This window comes from Sorex araneus, chromosome 6, assembly GCF_027595985.1.
Source record: "Sorex araneus isolate mSorAra2 chromosome 6, mSorAra2.pri, whole genome shotgun sequence".
NCBI lineage: Eukaryota > Metazoa > Chordata > Mammalia > Eulipotyphla > Soricidae > Sorex > Sorex araneus.
The window spans coordinates 163,494,437-163,510,857 of record NC_073307.1 but is presented as its reverse complement, the minus strand read 5'-3'; the positions used below and the strand labels follow the sequence as shown (position 1 = coordinate 163,510,857).

Below are 16,421 nucleotides of genomic sequence, written 5' to 3'. Positions count from 1 at the left end.
AAAAGTTTTGTGTTTCTTGTGGGAAGCGGCCGGTGGGGCGGGGATGAGTCTCCCCTTCCCCTCCCCGTCCGGGGCTCCGGGACCCTGGAGCCCGCGCAGGGCTGGTCCCGCGGGCGCCCCCACGCGGCCGGGCGGCGGCTCCGCCCCGGGCCCCGGCCCCGCCCCCGCGGCCCCGGAGCCGCCGTCCCGCCCCGCCCCGCCCCGCGCCGCGCCGCCCGCGCCGGCTTCGCCGCTCGCGCCCGCCGGCCGCCCGGCGCCGGGCCATGGCGCTGCTGCGGGATGTGTCGCTGCAGGACCCGCGGGACCGCTTCGAGCTGCTGCAGCGCGTGGGGGCCGGCACCTACGGCGACGTGTACAAGGTGCGCGCGGCGGGGAGGGCGCGGGGTGTGTGGGGGGGGCCCCGGCGCGGGCCCCAGGGGGGTCCCCGGCCCCGCCCTCGCTCACCCCGCCTCACCCCGCCCGCACCTGCAGGCCCGCGACACCGTCACGTCCGAGCTGGCCGCCGTCAAGATAGTGAAGCTGGACCCAGGTGAGGGCCCCGCGCCGGGGCCTGCGCTGCGGGGCGGGCAGCGGCGCGCGGGGCCGCGGCTGCGGGGCGCCCCGTGGACGTTGGCGAGAGCCCCGGGCCGGCCGCCGAGGCTGCCCGCCCGGACCCCGCCGCGCGGTGGCCCCCTGTGCCCACTCTGCAGATGGGGACACTGAGTTCGGGCGAGCCCCGCGCGGCCGGCCCACGGTGCACTGTGCCCCCTCCCCCAGGGGACGACATCAGCTCCCTCCAGCAGGAAATCACCATCCTGCGGGAATGCCGGCACCCCAACGTGGTGGCCTACATCGGCAGCTACCTCAGGTGAGGCTGCTGCACCCCGCGCCCCCCAGCGCCCCGCGCCGCTGCCCTGCGCCCTGACACCCCAGCTCTGTGTGTCCCCCCCCCCCAGGAATGATCGTTTGTGGATCTGCATGGAGTTCTGTGGAGGGGGGTCTCTGCAGGAGATTTACCACGGTGAGGGGCAGGACTCCAGGCCCCCCACCCCACATCGGCCCGGAGCTCCAGACTTGGGGGCCCCCCTCGCTCCTAAGTGCCTGTGTGACCTTGAGGGAAGCGCTGGCCTTCTCTGGGCTCGGTCACCCCCGGTGCAGGGAGGGCATGTGGCCGGCACCCCTTCACCTAGCAGTGCCCACGCCGGCCCGACACAGGGGGGCCCGGGAGGGGGGCCCGCACACCCCGGACCCTCACGCCCCTCGCCCCCTTCCCTTGCAGCCACGGGGCCGCTGGAGGAGCGGCAGATCGCTTACGTTTGCCGGGAGGCGCTGAAGGTAGCGGGGCCCCTGCGCCCTCACACCCCCCCCCAGTCCCCGGAGCTGTGGGCAGGGAGCCCGGCCGGCTCGTGGGGGGGGCAGGGGAGCTGACCTGGGGGGCTGCGGGCCGGCGGGAAGGGCCCCCAGCCCAGTCGCCGGAAGCAGCCCATTTCCCTCTTGGCTCAGTCACTTCCTGTTTGGGGAGAGGGGGAGGAAGCCGCCTGGGTGGGGGGCCCCCCCGGCCCTGAGAGGGGGCTCTGGGGAGGTGGACTGTCGCGGGGGCGCTGCCCTCAGGAGCCCCCGCTCTCCCGCAGGGCCTGCATCACCTGCACTGTCAGGGGAAGATTCACCGGGACATCAAGGTAAGGGGGGCTGCAGGGCGGGGGCGGGACGGGCGGGCCTGTCGGGGCGCCCCATGCGATGCTCGTGCCTCCACGCCCACAGGGAGCCAACCTCCTCCTCACCCTGCAGGGAGATGTCAAGCTCGGTCAGTACTGGGGGCCGCCCTCGGGGGGAGGCGCGGGGGGCTGGCCTGGGGCTGGGGGTCATTCGTGTCCCAGTCGTCTTTCCCCGTCTGTAACCTTGGGGTGCTCGAGCCCCTGTGGGATCGCAGGGGAGCCGCGGCCTGCCACGCGGGGACCTGCCTCGGCTGGGCTGGCCCGGGGCCCCGCAGGTCCCCCGCCCCGCGCCCTGGCCGGCTGGGGTGCGGGGAGCCGGGGCCGAGCGTGAGGCTCTTCCTCCCCGCAGCCGACTTCGGGGTGTCGGGCGAGCTGACGGCGTCGGTGGCCAAGCGGAGATCCTTCATCGGGACCCCCTACTGGTGAGGCTGCGCCCAGGGCAGAGGGGCCTCCCGCGTGCCCGGGGCCTCACTTCCCGTGTCCCGCAGGATGGCCCCGGAGGTGGCGGCCGTGGAGCGCAAAGGTGGCTACAACGAGCTGTGTGACGTGTGGGCCCTGGGCATCACTGCCATCGAGCTGGGCGAGCTGCAGCCCCCGCTCTTCCACCTGCACCCCATGAGGTCAGCCGAGAGCTCGCCCCCACCCGCCGTGGGCGTCCTGCTGACCTTCGACCCCTGACCCCGTGCTCTCCCCAGGGCCCTGATGCTCATGTCCAAGAGCAGCTTCCAGCCTCCCAAGCTGAGGGACAAGATGCGCTGGTGAGGCCCGCAGCCCCCCTGCTGGGACCCCCTTTCCAGCCAGGCGGAGGGGTCAGCACAACCCCCTCCCACCCCCCGGGGTCCCCAGACTCCCCACTCTGGCCCTTAGCTGCGGCCGCCGAGTTGGGGGCCCTGCAGGGGGTCAGCCTGGCTGCCTCGGGGTCAGCTGGACTTCCAGGCCCACCTGACGCCGGGCTGGGGACTCTGCCCACTAGGACCCAGAATTTCCACCACTTTCTTAAGCTGGCCTTGACCAAGAACCCCAAGAAGAGGCCCACAGCAGAAAAACTCCTTCAGGTCTGAGGGGAGACGGGAGGTGGGGCGACATGCTGGAGGGGGGGGGGTGGAGGTCCAGTCCAACCCCTCCTCCCCCTCCCCCCCGCAGCACCCCTTCACAACACAGCCGCTCCCCCGGGCACTCCTCACGCAGCTGCTGGACAAAGCCAGCGACCCCCACTTGGGGGCGCCGTCCCCAGAAGACTGTGAACTGGAGGTAGGCAGTCGCTGGGGCGAGGTGTCTTCCCCGAGTGGGGACCCACTTCCGTCCCCCGAGTAGGCCCAGGTGCCAGTCCTCAGAGGCGCCCAGGACCCGTTTCTTCTTTCTTTTCCTGGTTTTGGGGCCACACCCAGCAATTTCAGGGGTTACTCCTGGCTCGGTGCTCAGAGAGCACTCCTGGCAGTGCTCGGGGCACCCTGTGGGATGCCGGGGATCAATCGAGCGCCCTCTCCGCCGTCCTGTCGCTCTGGCCCACGGGACCCGTTTCTGCCCTCTCTAGACCTACGACATGTTTCCCGACACCATTCACGCCCGGGGGCAGCACGGCCCTGCGGAGAGGACCCCCTCGGAAGTCCAGTGTGAGTCCGGGGGTGTGGGCAGTGGGACACTGGGTGTCGACTTGGCATGTGTGGCGACCAGGCCTGAGACGCCCCCCTAACCCACTGATATGGGGCCTCCAGTTCACCAGGTGAAGTTTGGCGCCCCCCGCAGGAAGGAAACGGACCCGCTCAACGAGCCGGTGAGGGGGGCAGCGGCTGGAGGGAGGGACGATGCCCCCCCCTTCATCCCTGCAGCTCAGCACTCGGGGCTCCCTCTGCCTGCAGCCTCCCCTCTCCCGCCCTCGCCAGACTCTGCCTCCCTGGCCCTCGGGTCCCGGTTCTCTCCTCTGCCTTTATGCTGGTGCTAGACAGGCCGGGCGGGGCGGGGCGGGGCGGGGGTCCCTGAGCGCTGCTCATGAGACCAGTAGGTCCACGCGCCGGCCCAGGAACGTGTTTCTGTGTGTCCCGGGGCCAGGAGCGTGGGGGTGGGGCCCAGTGGGGCACATGCCACATCCTAACTGCTGTGTCGTCCCCCATCGTCCCCCCTTCCCTCAAACCCCCACTCGCTCTCCTGTGGCTGCTCCTGGGCCTTCTGACTCGGTTTCCCCACAGTGGGAGGAGGAGTGGACGCTGCTGGGGCAAGAGGAGCTAAGCGGGTGAGTGGGCATTGGGGGCTGCGGGAGGGGCGCCAGGCTCAGGGCCGCTGACCTCTGACCCTGACCTTTGCCACCAGGAGCCTGCTGCAGTCCGTCCAGGAGGCGCTGGAGGAAAGGTGAGGGGTTGGCAGGCGGGGGCCAGGAGGGCAGGGGGCCGGGCAGACGGGGGCCATGGGAGTTGTGCAGACCGGGGGCTGTGTAGACTGGGGACCACGCAGATGGGGGGGCCGTGCAGAATGGGAGTCGTGCAGACCAGGGGCCGTGAAGACTGGGGACCATGCAGATGGGGGGCCAGCAGATGGGGGCCATGCAGAGTGGGGACCATGCAGATGGGGGCCATGCAGATGGGGGGCCGGCAGATGGGGGCCATGCAGAATGGGGACCATGCAGATGGGGGGGCCGGCAGATGGGGGCAGGGCAGGCGGGCTGGGCTGCTCCCAGCTCACCCATCGACTCCCCTGGTTTGTCGGCAGGAGCCTGACCATCCGGCCCGCCCTGGCCCTGCAGGTAGGGGGTGTGGGGTATGGGGCGGGTGTGGAGGGGGCTGAGGGGACGGGGTGACCTGTCCCAGCCAGCTGCCCCTCCCGGCACCCCGCAGGAGCTGGACTCCCCAGACGACGCCATAGGAACCATCAAGCGGGCTCCGTTCCCGGGGCCGCCGCCCGCTGAGCCTCGCCCCGACGAGCCCCTGTCTAGTCCCCCTGGTGAGCCCCAGGCCCGGGGCGGGGTGGGGGGGGTCTCAGGGGAGGGGCAGGCCTGCTCGGGGCTGGGACTGCCAGGGGTTCTGTGCCCGCAGGAACCCCGCCCCGGCCTCTTGCAGGTCCCGACAGCTCCCCGCTGCTGTCCACCGCCTGGGCCACCATGAAGCACTCGGCCGAGCCTGAGGTGAGGGGCCCGGCGGGCAGAGCCGGGGCTGCCCGGGCGCCGCCTGCACCCCCTGACTCCTCCCCTCCCCCGCAGAGGTCTTCGTGCCACGGGCTCCCCCCGACCCCCAAGGTGCACGTAAGTGTCCCCTCTGGCCCAAGCCCCCGCGCCCGCGCGGACCCCCTCGTCCCCCCCCTGCGCCTGCTCCCCGGCTCCCGTCTCTCCCCAGATGGGCGCCTGCTTCTCCAAGGTCTTCAACGGCTGCCCTCTGCGCATCCACGCCGCCGTCACCTGGGTCCACCCCGTCACCCGGGGTACGTGGGCTGGGGGGGAGCAGGGCCAGGGAGGCTGCCAGCAGGGGGGGCAGGCCGACCCCTGACCCCAGCCCCGACCCGCAGACCAGTTCCTGGTGGTGGGGGCCGAGGAAGGCATCTACACCCTCAACCTGCACGAGCTTCACGAGGACACGCTGGAGAAGGTGAGGCCCAGCGCGCCGGGGGGCGGGGGGCGCCCGGGGTGCTGACCCTCCTCCCTCCCGCAGCTCATCTCGCACCGCTGCGCCTGGCTCTACTGCATCAACAACGTGCTGCTCTCGCTCTCAGGTACGGCCCGGGGCGGGGCGGGCTGGTCAGGGGCTGCCGAGCGCCCTCCTCCTCCCCCCTGCTGAACGCCCCCCTCCCCCCTACAGGGAAATCTACGCACATCTGGGCCCACGACCTCCCCGGCTTGTTCGAGCAGCGGCGGCTGCAGCAGCAGGTGCCCCTGTCCATCCCCACCAACCGCCTCACCCAGCGCATCGTGCCCAGGTCAGCGCGGGCGGGCAGGCGGGCGGGCATCTGGGCACGGGAGGGGGCAGTGCGCCGGGACCAGCCTCCAGACAGGGCACGGGGTGGGGGCAGCAGGCGGGCACCTGGGCAGTAGCGCACAGGAGGGGGCGGGGCCCAGGGAGGGGGCGGCGGGCGGGACCCTCGCTGGCATCTCAGGCGTATTCTCTGTGCGCTCGGCCCCCCGCACCCCACGCTCCACCGCCAGTGCCGATCCTCGAGTGCTGCCTCCCCAAATTGCGGGGGCCCTGGGTGTGGAGTGGGCGGCTGATAGCAGCGGTGGGGGGTGGCAGACGCTTTCTAGCACCAGGACGCAGATGGCCGGGGCCCGCTCAGGAGCCAGGGACCCCTGAGCAGTCGGCCGGCTCGCTGCTCCTGGGGGGCAGGACGTCCAGGCCCGCAGCAGGATGCCAGCGCTGGCCTCTGCCCAGCTGGCACCAGCCTCGAGTGGGGAGCCGCCTCTGAAGTCAGTTGGATTCTTCCTTTGGCCGGTGCTCGTCCCCTGCTCCGGCCCGGGAGTCAGGCGGCTCCCGCCAGGCCCCAAGGGAAGGCTGGCTTCAGTCTCGGCGGGATCCAGGCTGAGCCGCAGCGTTGCAAATCTGTCGCCCTCCCTTGGCTGTGCTCCTCTCGCTGCCCCAGCCACCTGGGCTTTCCTGTCAGGTGACAGCTGCCCAAATTTCCGGGCCAGCCTGTCCTGGCTACCACCCCCGTGGGCTGAACCGTGTCCAAGCCCCCCCCTGCGGTCCCGGCACTTGGATTTTGTAGGCCGTGTCTCACCCTTGTCGCTGTGTCTCATCAGGATGGTCACAGGAGGCATGAGATGTGCGACAGGGGGGTCGGGGCCTGGGGGGTGCAGGAGGGGCCCTGGGAGGGAGACTGGCACTGACCCAGCTCTGGAGTTTTGGGGTTCGGGCTGTGGGGGCGGAGCGGCGCAGTTGGGGCTGCTGTTTAGGAAGTGGATTTGGCGGCGTTTGGGGCGGGAGGGGCTCATCGGCGGCAGATTGTCCTGGGTTTTTGTTTGCTTGGGGGCCACATCTGGTGGTGCTCCGGGCTCCTCCCAGCTCAGGGTACAGGGGTCACTCCTGGCAGTGCTCCAGCCCTGGGAGTGTGGGACAAGGGGGAGCACCCTGCTGAGGTGCACTTTGTGTTTTGTTGCTGTCTTTCCTTTTTGGGCCACACTCCGCGATGCTCACGGGTTTCTCCTGGCTCTGCACTCAGGAATCACTCCTGGCGGTGCTCGGGGGATCCTATGGGATGCCAGGGATCGAACCCGGGCGCGCGGCCCTCCCTGCTGTGCTATTGCTCCGGCCCCTGAGGTGCCCTCTAAGGAGACTTGAGTGTTGGGGGGCTTTGTGGCACGGTGGCAATTCCTGAAGACATCTGGAGGGAGCCGGTGTCCTGGGGCCAGGAGACACAGGGTGGGGGCTCTGGGGTGGGCGCAGGGCATAGGTGGAGCCCGTTGGGGCAGCCTGGGAGCGCCTTGTATCCCCGAGCTCTGCGGGCGGGGGGGGGGGTGCACAGGGAGCCCTGCGGCTTGCCTGGGTGGCCAACTGTTGTCTTACCCTGGTTGTGGCACCCCAGGATTCGCTGACAGTTGGTGCATGAGGGTCCCTGCAGGGGCCCCGGCGTAGGCTCTGGGTGGGGCAGGCAGCTGTGCCGCCTCAGGCATGAGGGTCCAACCAGGGACCCGTCAGCCATGGGCTGGAGGACTGAGCACTGCTCGGGGACTCTCCTCCCGAACCTGGCCAGGCCAAGAGGGCAGGGCCGGCATCCCCTTCCTGCATACACTCACCCCAGAACCCCAGCTGGAGTCCCCGGCCTCCGGCTTCCTGAGCTCAGCCCCGGGCCTGCGAGTCTCCGCGCTGGCCCGGAACCTGCAGGAAACAGGTGTGTGAGCGCCCCGCGAGGCCCGCCCGCGTGGAGAACAAAGCAAAGGCCAGGACTGACGGGGTGGGGGCACCAGCGAGGGGGGAGAGCAAGGACAGGACAGGGGGGAGGCGTGGCTGGCCGGGGCCCTCCCCAGCGCCACATAGGGTCCCCCTTGCCCCGCCAGGAGGCAGCGCTGGGTGTGGCCCCCACACCGAGAGAGAAGTAGGAAGTAAGAGCTTGGGGATCCCGGCGGGTTCCCGCGCCGGGCAGGTCTTCAGCTCGGCATCTCCTCTTCCTGGGCCCCACCCTGGGCCTGCGGGGCTGGAGAGAGGGGACAGAGGGGAGGGCGCTGGCCTGGAACGCAGCTGACCAGTGTCCAGCCGCCAGCACCCTGTATGATCCCCCCAAGCCCTGCCGGGAAGAGTAAATGATCACAGAGCCAAGAGTAGGCCCTGGGCACGGCCCGTGTGGCCCCAAACGAAACAAACGGCCGGCCAGGGGCCTACTCATGCGTGCTGACCCTGCGCCTGCTTCCGTCGATTGGCTGCCCCCGCAGGCCCCTTTAGCTGAGATGGAGGCACTGAGTGGCTATCCTGGCGCCCCCTTCTGGCAAGTCTCTTGAGGGGCACCTGCAAGGGGCCGGGGGCCACTGGCTGTGCCACACAGGCTCCGGTTGTCGCCCACAGACGCTTTGCCCTGTCCACCAAGATTCCGGACACCAAAGGCTGCCTGCAGTGCCGCGTGGGTAAGGGCCGGCGGGGCGGTGGGGGCGCGGGGGCACGGGTCGGCAGGGCGCCCACCGTCTGCCTTTCTCGCAGTGCGGAACCCCCACACGGGCAGCACCTTCCTGCTGGCCGCCCTGCCCGCCAGCCTGCTCCTGCTGCAGTGGTACGAGCCGCTGCAGAAGTTCTTGCTACTGAAGGTGCGTCCAGAGCGGGCGCGGGGTGGGGCCCCGGGGTAGGGGTGGGTGGGGGGCCGGAGCTGTGGAGGCCTGAGCCCCCTCCCCCCCCTCTGCCTCCAGAGCTTCTCCAGCCCCCTGCCCAGCCCGGCGGGGCTGCTGGAGCCGCTGGTGCTGGACGGGAAGGAGCTGCCACAGGTGTGCGTGGGCGCCGAGGGCCCCGAGGGCCCGGGCTGTCGCGTGCTGTTCCACGTCCTGCCGCTGGAGGCCGGCCTGACGCCCGACGTCCTCGTGCCCCCTGGTGAGTGGGCGGCAAGGCCGCGCTGCTGGCCTGTCCGTGCACGCGTGCTGTGTGCGTGTGCAGCTTCTGCGTACGTTGTGTGTCTCCGTGTGTGCTGTGTGTGCATGTGTGTAGGTTCCGCTCCTCCGAGACACCCACTGTCCCATCCCCCCTGCAGCCAGGCTCTCCTGGAAAACTTTCCAGCAGAAGACAGCCGGCCTGGCCGCGGGAGGTGTCGGTCCAGGGCTGGGCAGACAGAGTTGGGGACGCAGAAGGGAGACGAGACAGTGGCCGGCCGGCGTCTCACACAGAATTTGATTGGTCCTTGTTTTGCTTTGGGGGTGCTACCCCCGCCCGCCATTGTGCCTGGGGGCTATTCCTGCCCTGTGCTCAGGAGCGACCCCTACCAGGCCAGGGGACCCCTTTGGGGTGCTGAGCTTTCCAACTGGGCGTGGCTGCGTGCAAGGCAAGAGCCTTCCCTTCTGTACTATCCGCCTCGCCCCAGCATTTGGTTTTATTTTCTCGGGGAGGGGGGCTGGAGAGAGGAGGTGCCTCTCCTAGAGTCTCACCCCCCGGAAGTTTGAGTGTGAGGTCACACCTGCAGTGCCAGACCCAACCCCTCGTGGCGGGTCACTCAGGATCTTACTCTTGACGGGGCTGTGGCCGTGGGAACGCACCGGCCCCTGCCTCGTGAGACCCAGATTTGAGGCCCGGCCCTGCAGGAATCAATGAGTAAAGCCCCTGGTCCCCCCCCCAGCCTCCCCCGGGCCCTGCACACCCGCAGGCACGCCCGTCACCTCTCAGCCTCAGCCCCCGGCTGGGCGGTGACACCGTCTCCTGTCCGCCTGCCGGCCTGGGATGCAGAAACGTGCTTGTGGGCCAGGGCGGCCCGCTGGCCCCCAGGCCCTCCTCCCGGGGCCACAGCCAGGCCCTGTCTGTCTGCTCCCCCCGCAGAGGGACTTCCGGGCTCGGCCCAGCAGGTGATCCAGGTGGACAGAGACACTGTCCTCGTCTGCTTTGACCGTGAGTGTCGGGGTGAGGGCTGGGGGGTGGTCTCGGAGCCCCGGGCTCCCAACCCCACCTCCTTCTGCCTCGCGCAGGCTGCGTGAGAATCGTGAACCTGCTAGGGGAGCCCACGGCCACGCTGGCGCCCGAGCTGACCTTTGACTTCCCCATCGAGACTGTGGGTGAGCGAGGCCTGCAGACGTGGGCTAGAGTGTCACGGGGGTAGAGGGGGGGACGTGTTCGGGCGACGTGGGCTGATGGTCTGTCCCTGTCAGTGTGTCTACAGGACAGCGTGCTGGCCTTCTGGAGCCATGGCCTGCAGGGCCGCAGCCTGGACACCAATGAGGTACGGGGGGGGCTCTGGAACCTGCCCCCCTCCACCCCCCTGAGGATCCCCCTTCTCCAGGGCGGGGCCTCGAGGAGGCTCACGCCCCTCCTCCTTCCCAGGTGACCCAAGAGATCACAGATGAGACGAGGATCTTCCGTGTGCTCGGCGCGCACAGGTAGGAGGGGGCGTTTGCCCGCCCAGCGGTGGCCCCCGAGACCAGAGGATGCGTCGTGTCATGAGCCTTCCCTGAGTCTATCTCCACCCCCCCCCCCCCCCCAGGGACATCATCCTCGAGAGCATCCCCACCGACAACCCCGGGGCACACAGCAACCTCTACATCCTCACGGGCCATCAGAGCAGTTACTGACCCCGCTGCCCGCCCATGCCTCCGTATAACTGGACCCCCGAGGAAGCTGCCATCTCCCTCCCGCCCCACCTCCTCCCGTCCCCTGCGGCCGGCGCCCGGGCGGGCAGGCGGCCTGGGCTGTGCATTCCACGTCGTCCACGTTTCCTTCCCGTACTTTCTGCCAAGCCCGGGAACACGGTATTTAAGAGAGAGACTATATTGCTATTAAAGCGGCTCTGATTATACCCCAGGCTCCCCGCCCAGTCAGGAGAGCAACCCCCGGCCTCGACGCCCTGCGCCTCCCCCGTCCATCCGTCCGTCAGTCCCTCCCTCCCTCCCTCCCTCCACAGCATGTGCCATGCCCTGGGAGCTCTGGACGCCCCGAGGTGATCCCCTCTGGGGGGAACGTGGTGGAGGTGACCTGGAGGCATCTCGGGGTGCTCCCTGCTCAGGCCCAGCCTCCAGCTTGGCAGCGAGGCCTTTGTGTCGGGCACCCCACACGAGGAGGCTGCAGAGTTGGGGGGACACTCATCCGGGCATCCTGCCCTCGCCACGACCTCACTTGGCAGCCTATAGGCGGTGCCAGGAAGTATCAGCCCCGGGCTGCCCTTCTCTGCCTGGGCACCCGACCCCGCAACTGCTGAGACCGGCTGGGGCCCCCAGCCCGTCCAGCGAGCACTGTCAGCGCGGGGCGGCGCCTGGAGACGGGCCCAAGTTTGGCCCCTCCCGCTAGCCTGGGCATGTGTGGGGGTAAGTGCTTCACACGTGGGAGCCCCCGGGTAAATATTGGACAAATGAACAGCCTGGCGTGGGAGGGAGCCAGCAGCTTAATGAAGAGTGAGCAGGGGTGCCAGGCGCGGGGGGCAAGGGGGCGGCAGTCATCCTGGCGGGGGAGACCCTGTACAACCTGATTTCTCCTTCACGGGAGTTTCCGGGGGTTGGGGGTGGGGAGGCAAGACCCAAGGCCCGGGCTCCAGGCCCCTCCCTAGTTCTAAATGCCTGCCCGGGCATTGGAGGGCAGGAGGGGACAGGAGTCCTCGCCCAGCTTTGCCGGGAAGGGCAGGAGGAGGTGCAGGCTTGAGTTGGGGGTGGGGAGGTGAGTTGCTCTTACAGAGGCCCTGACCCCAGGGCCCAGGGAGCCGCGGGCAGCGCCACCTGGTGGCCAGTTGTTATACAACGCCCTAGGCTATTGCCAGGTGGGACGAAGGGCAAGGTTGGGGTATAGTGCCAAAGTAGGGGGCCTGGCAGAAGCCAGGACCTCTGATAAAATATTTGTTGCCAAAGCCAGGCCAGGAATCCGGGAGTGTGTGCTGAGAGACTAATATGGTTATTTTATGTATATATTTTTAAGTAGGTCGCCCCCTGCTGGTAGAGCGCTATTTAAAAAAACTATAAAATGAACACAAATAAAGTCTTGCACTCGGGCTTTTTTTCCTCTTGCTTTGGCGGGGGGGGGGGGGCCGGGGGGATGGCTTGGGACACCCTGGGGGAGCTCAGGAGGCTGGGGTGCTGGGGATGGAGCCCAGCCTCCCGCGGGCAAAGAAAGCAGCTGTGTCCTGGCCCCGGGGCTCCAGGTCCCTGCGTCCCTCCACGGCTGTTTCTGTTCTTTAGACACATGGACATGTGGGCAGTACTTTGTCCAGCCAAGTGCCAAGTGGTGGTTGGGGCAGGGGGGACTGGCCTGCTGGCGGTGGCAGGTCCGGGACCGGCTCACTGTGCCGCTGGGTGGGATCGAGGCCACATTTTCTGAGTGAGGGGACGGGTGGGATGTCCAGGGCTGCCCGTGGAGCGCGGGGCGCACCAGAAACACCCTCACGGCCACAGTGCTGTGCCCACGGCTCTGGCAGCTGGACTGAACTGGTCATGGTCACAACCCACTGTGCGCGGAAGGGTGGGGGAGAAAGCAAGTGGGGGACACACGCAGGCCATCGGGAAGGCGGCGGGGGAAGGAGAAAGCGCAACTCTAGAGGCTGCCTCTGGGGGAGTCTGGGGTGCCAGTAGGCCCCGGGGAATCTTTGGGGGGCCTCCTAAGTGGTGTTCAGGGTGCCCAGAGGTCACTCCCCAAAATACTTGGGCTAGCGTGTCCATGCTAGGGCCCCCCAGGCACCATGCTGGCACCTGGGGGCACCCGAGGGCACACCAGGTGATGCTGGTGGGCAGCCTGAACCAGGTGCATGCCAGGCACGGGCCCTAAGCCCCGTCCTGTCTCCCCAAGGAAGCTAGTTCATCATCGAGGAGTCTGGGCTCCCGGGCTGGGCGGAACCCCCGGCCAGCCAAACAGTAACACGGCTCCGGACCCCACGAGGTGCCAAGCACTGTTTCGTATCAAACGCTGAGTCCTAGATGTGACTATCGGAAAGGAACTGTTCAGAACAAGCCCCTGGCACCCTGGGCGTGAGCAGCAACTGCGGGGGCCCAGGGCTTGGGGAGAGGGGCTCTGGTCACACGGACACACGCACATGCGCACACACGTGACCAGTCCTGTGTCGATAGCCGGGGCATGGATTTGGCAGAGCCAGAACGGCACATCCCCAATGCACTGCGGGACGGCACGTGTGGCCCCAGACTGGCTCTTGTCGCCGTGGCCTGTCCCTCCCGCTGGCACACTGCACTGCCTGAGGCCACCGCCCCCCACCGTCTTTCAAGACGGGGCCTCCTGCCCCCCCCCACACACGTACACACCCACCAGCCAGGCATGGTTCTCTCTGAAACCCACAGAAAGCCTGTTTGCGGGGAGCTCAAACATTCAAACCAGAGGGTGGTGAGTCACGTGGCTTTGACTCTGCGTGTCCACCCTTCCCCCCGAAACTGGGCCCCCTTCTTGGGTTTGTCCCAGGCACCTGCCTGCTGCACTATCTCCAGCCCCTGAGGTGTTTCTCCTGCCCGCTGGTGACTCCAGTTTGATCTGCAGCGCTGCTTAGGGCCCCCAGCCCCACCAGGAGTGATCCCTGAGCACCATCAGCTGTGGTCCAAACACAGGAGAGAGAGGGGGGAGGGAAGGGTCAGGCAAGATCATCTCTGGTCCCTTCATCACACACTCCTCGGCGCTTCAGAAGTATCATTTAACCAGCACTGATCTGATTATCCACATGTGGTCAATAATCCAAGTAAATGGTAATGGTTCATTATCTTCTTTTTTTTGTTTGTTTTTGGGCCACTTCCGGTGATGCTCAGGGGCCTGGCTTTGCACTCAAGAATTAACCCCTGGTAAGTTTTTGTGGGGGGGGGCATACAGGATGCCAGGGATCAAACCTGGGTTGGCTGCGTGCAAAGTAAATGACCTCCCTGCTGAACTATCGCCCTTGCCCACAGATGAATATTTTTCTATCACTGTATCACTGTCATCCTGTTGCTCATTGATTTATTCGAGTGGGCACCAGTAACTCCCAGCTTGGAGATTTTTAGCAGCCTCTCCTTACTTGTTTTCCCAACAATCGGAGGCTCTTTTCAGGGTCAGGGGAATGAGACCTGTTATTGTTACTGTATTTGGCATATCGAATACGTAATGGAGGCTTGCCAGGCTCTTCCGTGCAGGCGGGATACTCTTGGTAGCTTGCCGGGTTCTCTGAGAGGCACATATATATATATATATGCACCTTTATGATGATGTATCATCATGTCATATCACACCGCGCGGTCCAGAATACGTTCACTCATATGTGAGGTTCGGCCCGAGCATGTGGAAAGTGGCCTGGAGTGTGGTGGCAGTGGGGTAGTGGAGGTCGGCTGCCAGGGCTGGGTCCCTTGGGGCAGGGAGAGCTCTCACCTACCCCCTCTGGTGCAAAGTCTGGTGGCATGGTTATGGGGGCCTCATTTTATGCTCCCTTCCGGGAGAAGCAGCCAAGAGTTCCGGAGGGTGGCTGATGAGATTATCTGGAGGTGGCTTATGGGTATGACCCCTGGTCATCAGAGATTGGGGAAGCAGGCAGAGGATCTCTGCTCCCGGGTCCCGTCGAGCCCAGAGTCTATAGGAAACTCATAATCTAGCACAGGCTTTGGTACCGGTAGTTGGGGAGGCGGTACAGTCAGTGGTTCTTACTCCTGACTCTGTGCTCAGGACTCACATATGCAGGGGTTTGGGGGGACTGTATGTCATGCCAGGGATTACTCCCCAGAATAAAACTTTGTTAAGGACTTAAATCCCTTTGGGAGGGGCTTAGGGTTCTTACCTTGCATGTGGCTGACCCAGGTTCGGCTCCAGCTCCCCATATGGGAGCCCTAGCCCCACCAGGAGTGACCCCTGAGCACAGAGCCAGGAGTTAGCCCTGCACACTGCCTGTGTGCCCCCCACAAAGAAAATTCTCTAGGAGCTGAAGAGATAGTATAGCAGGTAAGGCCTTGCAGACAGCCAACCCCCATGTTCAGAGTTTCTGGGTTTTGGCTTTTTGTTTTGTTTTGTTTTGGGGTCACAGCCGGTGGTGCTCAGAGCTTACTCCTAGCTCGGTGCTCAGAACGGTCCAGCTGGCAGCAATCCCCACCCAGTCCTCAGGAGTTTGGGATTCATTGTGAAAGTAGAAAGCCCATTCCCATTGGGGTTGGGAGATGGTCCAGCAGGAAAGGCTCCTGCCTTGCACACGGCTGACTTGGATTTGATCCCCAGCATCCCATATGGTCCCCTGAGCACTGCCAGGAGTGAGCATTGAGCACAAAGCCAGAGTAACCCTGAGCACGCTGGGTGTGGCCCAAAACAAACAAAAGCCCTCCACAGCCACACAAAGAGTCTTTGGTCTTTGGAGAGTTTTCGTTTGTTTTGCTTCTGGGGTCTCACCTGGCAGCGCTCAGGGTTTACTCCTGGCCCTGCACTCAGGAATCACTCCTAGGGATTTTTGGGGGACCATCTGGGATGCCAAGGATCAAACCTGGGTCGGCCTCGTGCAACACCCTACCCGATGTACTATCTCTCTGGCCTCTCTGGAACTTCGGAAGCTCTGCGGGGGAACCTGGGGACAGAGACTAGGCGTATTTTTAATATACTGCACCAGGAGGCCAGAGCGGTAATACAGCGGGGAGGGCATTTGCCGTGCACATGGCAGACCGGGGTTAGATCCCTCACATCCCATATGATCCTGCAAACACTCCCAGGAATAGTTCCTGAGTGCAGAGCCAGGAGTTATCCCTGAGCATCACTGGTGTGATCCACAAGGCACAAAATTAAATTAAAAAAATATGCTGCACCCTTTAGAAAATGACATGACAGGGGCCCCAAAGAAAATATAGAGAGGAAGGTGCTTGCTTTGCCCTTGACAAACCCTGGTTTGATCCCCCAACACCGTATACAGTCCGGAGGACCCCAAGGAAACAAAAAATAATAAAAAGAGGCGATGCCTGTGACCAAAACATCAGTTGTTGGGTGTTGTTCTTCCCCCTGCAGCTCCAGAAATGTCCCATGAGGAGCTGGAGCGATGACACAATGGGGAGGGCATTTGCCTTGCACGTGGCCGACCCGGGTTGATTCCCAGCATCCCATATAAGTCCCCCGAGCACTGCCAGGAGTAATTCCTGAGTGCAGAATGGGGATGGCGATGAGACATCCAGGACCCCCCAATTCAGCCGGGTTGGGGAGACTCTACCTCGCCTCCAAACAGCAGCCTTGTGCTCAGGGCACCCAGAGTGCCAGTTCCTTGTTGTCGCAACAAGCTTGTACCAGTGGGTTGGGAGCCTCTGGGGAAATTGCTGAAACTATCTTTGTGTTGGATTTCTCATCCCATCCTTCCCGCCAGGAAAGGCTCAGGCTGGATGCACTAAAGCAGCGGCTGTGGTTTCTTTGGCGGGGGAGGGCATACTCGATGCTACTCCTGACTCTGTGCTCAGAGCTCACTCCTGGTGGTGCTCAGGGACCAGCTGGGGTGACTCAGGGACCGAGCCCGCGTCAGTCACATGCAAGGCAAATGCCCTACCCGCTGTGCTATCACTCTGGCCCCAAGTCTGCGTTTCCTGACCTGGGGCCCCGCACTGTCCACAAACTGGTGGGTCAAGGCCACAGAGGGACAGGAACTGGGAACACGGCCCGGAGCAGCCAACCTCGGCTCGAATCTCTCTCATCCTTGGAATGCTGACAACAATTGATCTTTCCTGACCACAAA

At 65.8% G+C, this 16,421-nt stretch overlaps 1 protein-coding gene across 4 annotated transcripts; it reads left to right on the top strand.

Annotated features, from left to right (window-relative positions):
• Positions 1-201: 201 nt before the first annotated feature.
• MAP4K2 (mitogen-activated protein kinase kinase kinase kinase 2) lies at positions 202-11,763 on the top strand. 4 transcript variants are annotated; one of them, XM_055142380.1, is made up of 32 exons: positions 202-359; positions 472-529; positions 757-847; positions 936-1,000; positions 1,259-1,314; positions 1,611-1,658; positions 1,741-1,783; positions 2,044-2,116; positions 2,183-2,314; positions 2,390-2,452; positions 2,668-2,749; positions 2,838-2,945; positions 3,229-3,307; positions 3,410-3,468; positions 3,881-3,924; positions 4,002-4,040; positions 4,398-4,431; positions 4,523-4,628; positions 4,745-4,809; positions 4,885-4,926; positions 5,018-5,102; positions 5,187-5,266; positions 5,330-5,390; positions 5,477-5,594; positions 8,168-8,226; positions 8,300-8,403; positions 8,503-8,680; positions 9,614-9,682; positions 9,760-9,846; positions 9,940-10,010; positions 10,112-10,167; positions 10,272-11,763. In XM_055142380.1, the coding sequence occupies exons 1-32, from the start codon at positions 264-266 to the stop codon at positions 10,357-10,359; spliced, it is 2,439 nt and encodes an 812-aa protein (XP_054998355.1). In that variant the 5' UTR covers positions 202-263; the 3' UTR covers positions 10,360-11,763. The 4 variants fall into 4 exon arrangements, with proteins under 4 accessions (XP_054998355.1, XP_054998354.1, XP_054998353.1 ...); XM_055142379.1 differs by having other exon boundaries at positions 4,721-4,809; XM_055142378.1 differs by having other exon boundaries at positions 4,496-4,628.
• The last annotated feature ends 4,658 nt before the right edge of the window (positions 11,764-16,421 follow it).

Bases quoted from the DNA above. Each gene is read 5' to 3' on its own strand.
- MAP4K2 (XM_055142377.1), top strand. From the start codon at position 264: ATGGCGCTGCTGCGGGATGTGTCGCTGCAGGACCCGCGGGACCGCTTC. The intron at 3,925-4,001 runs GTGAGTGGGCAT...CTTTGCCACCAG, and splicing joins GGGCAAGAGGAGCTAAGCGG to GAGCCTGCTGCAGTCCGTCC. The intron at 10,168-10,271 runs GTAGGAGGGGGC...CCCCCCCCCCAG, and splicing joins CGTGTGCTCGGCGCGCACAG to GGACATCATCCTCGAGAGCA.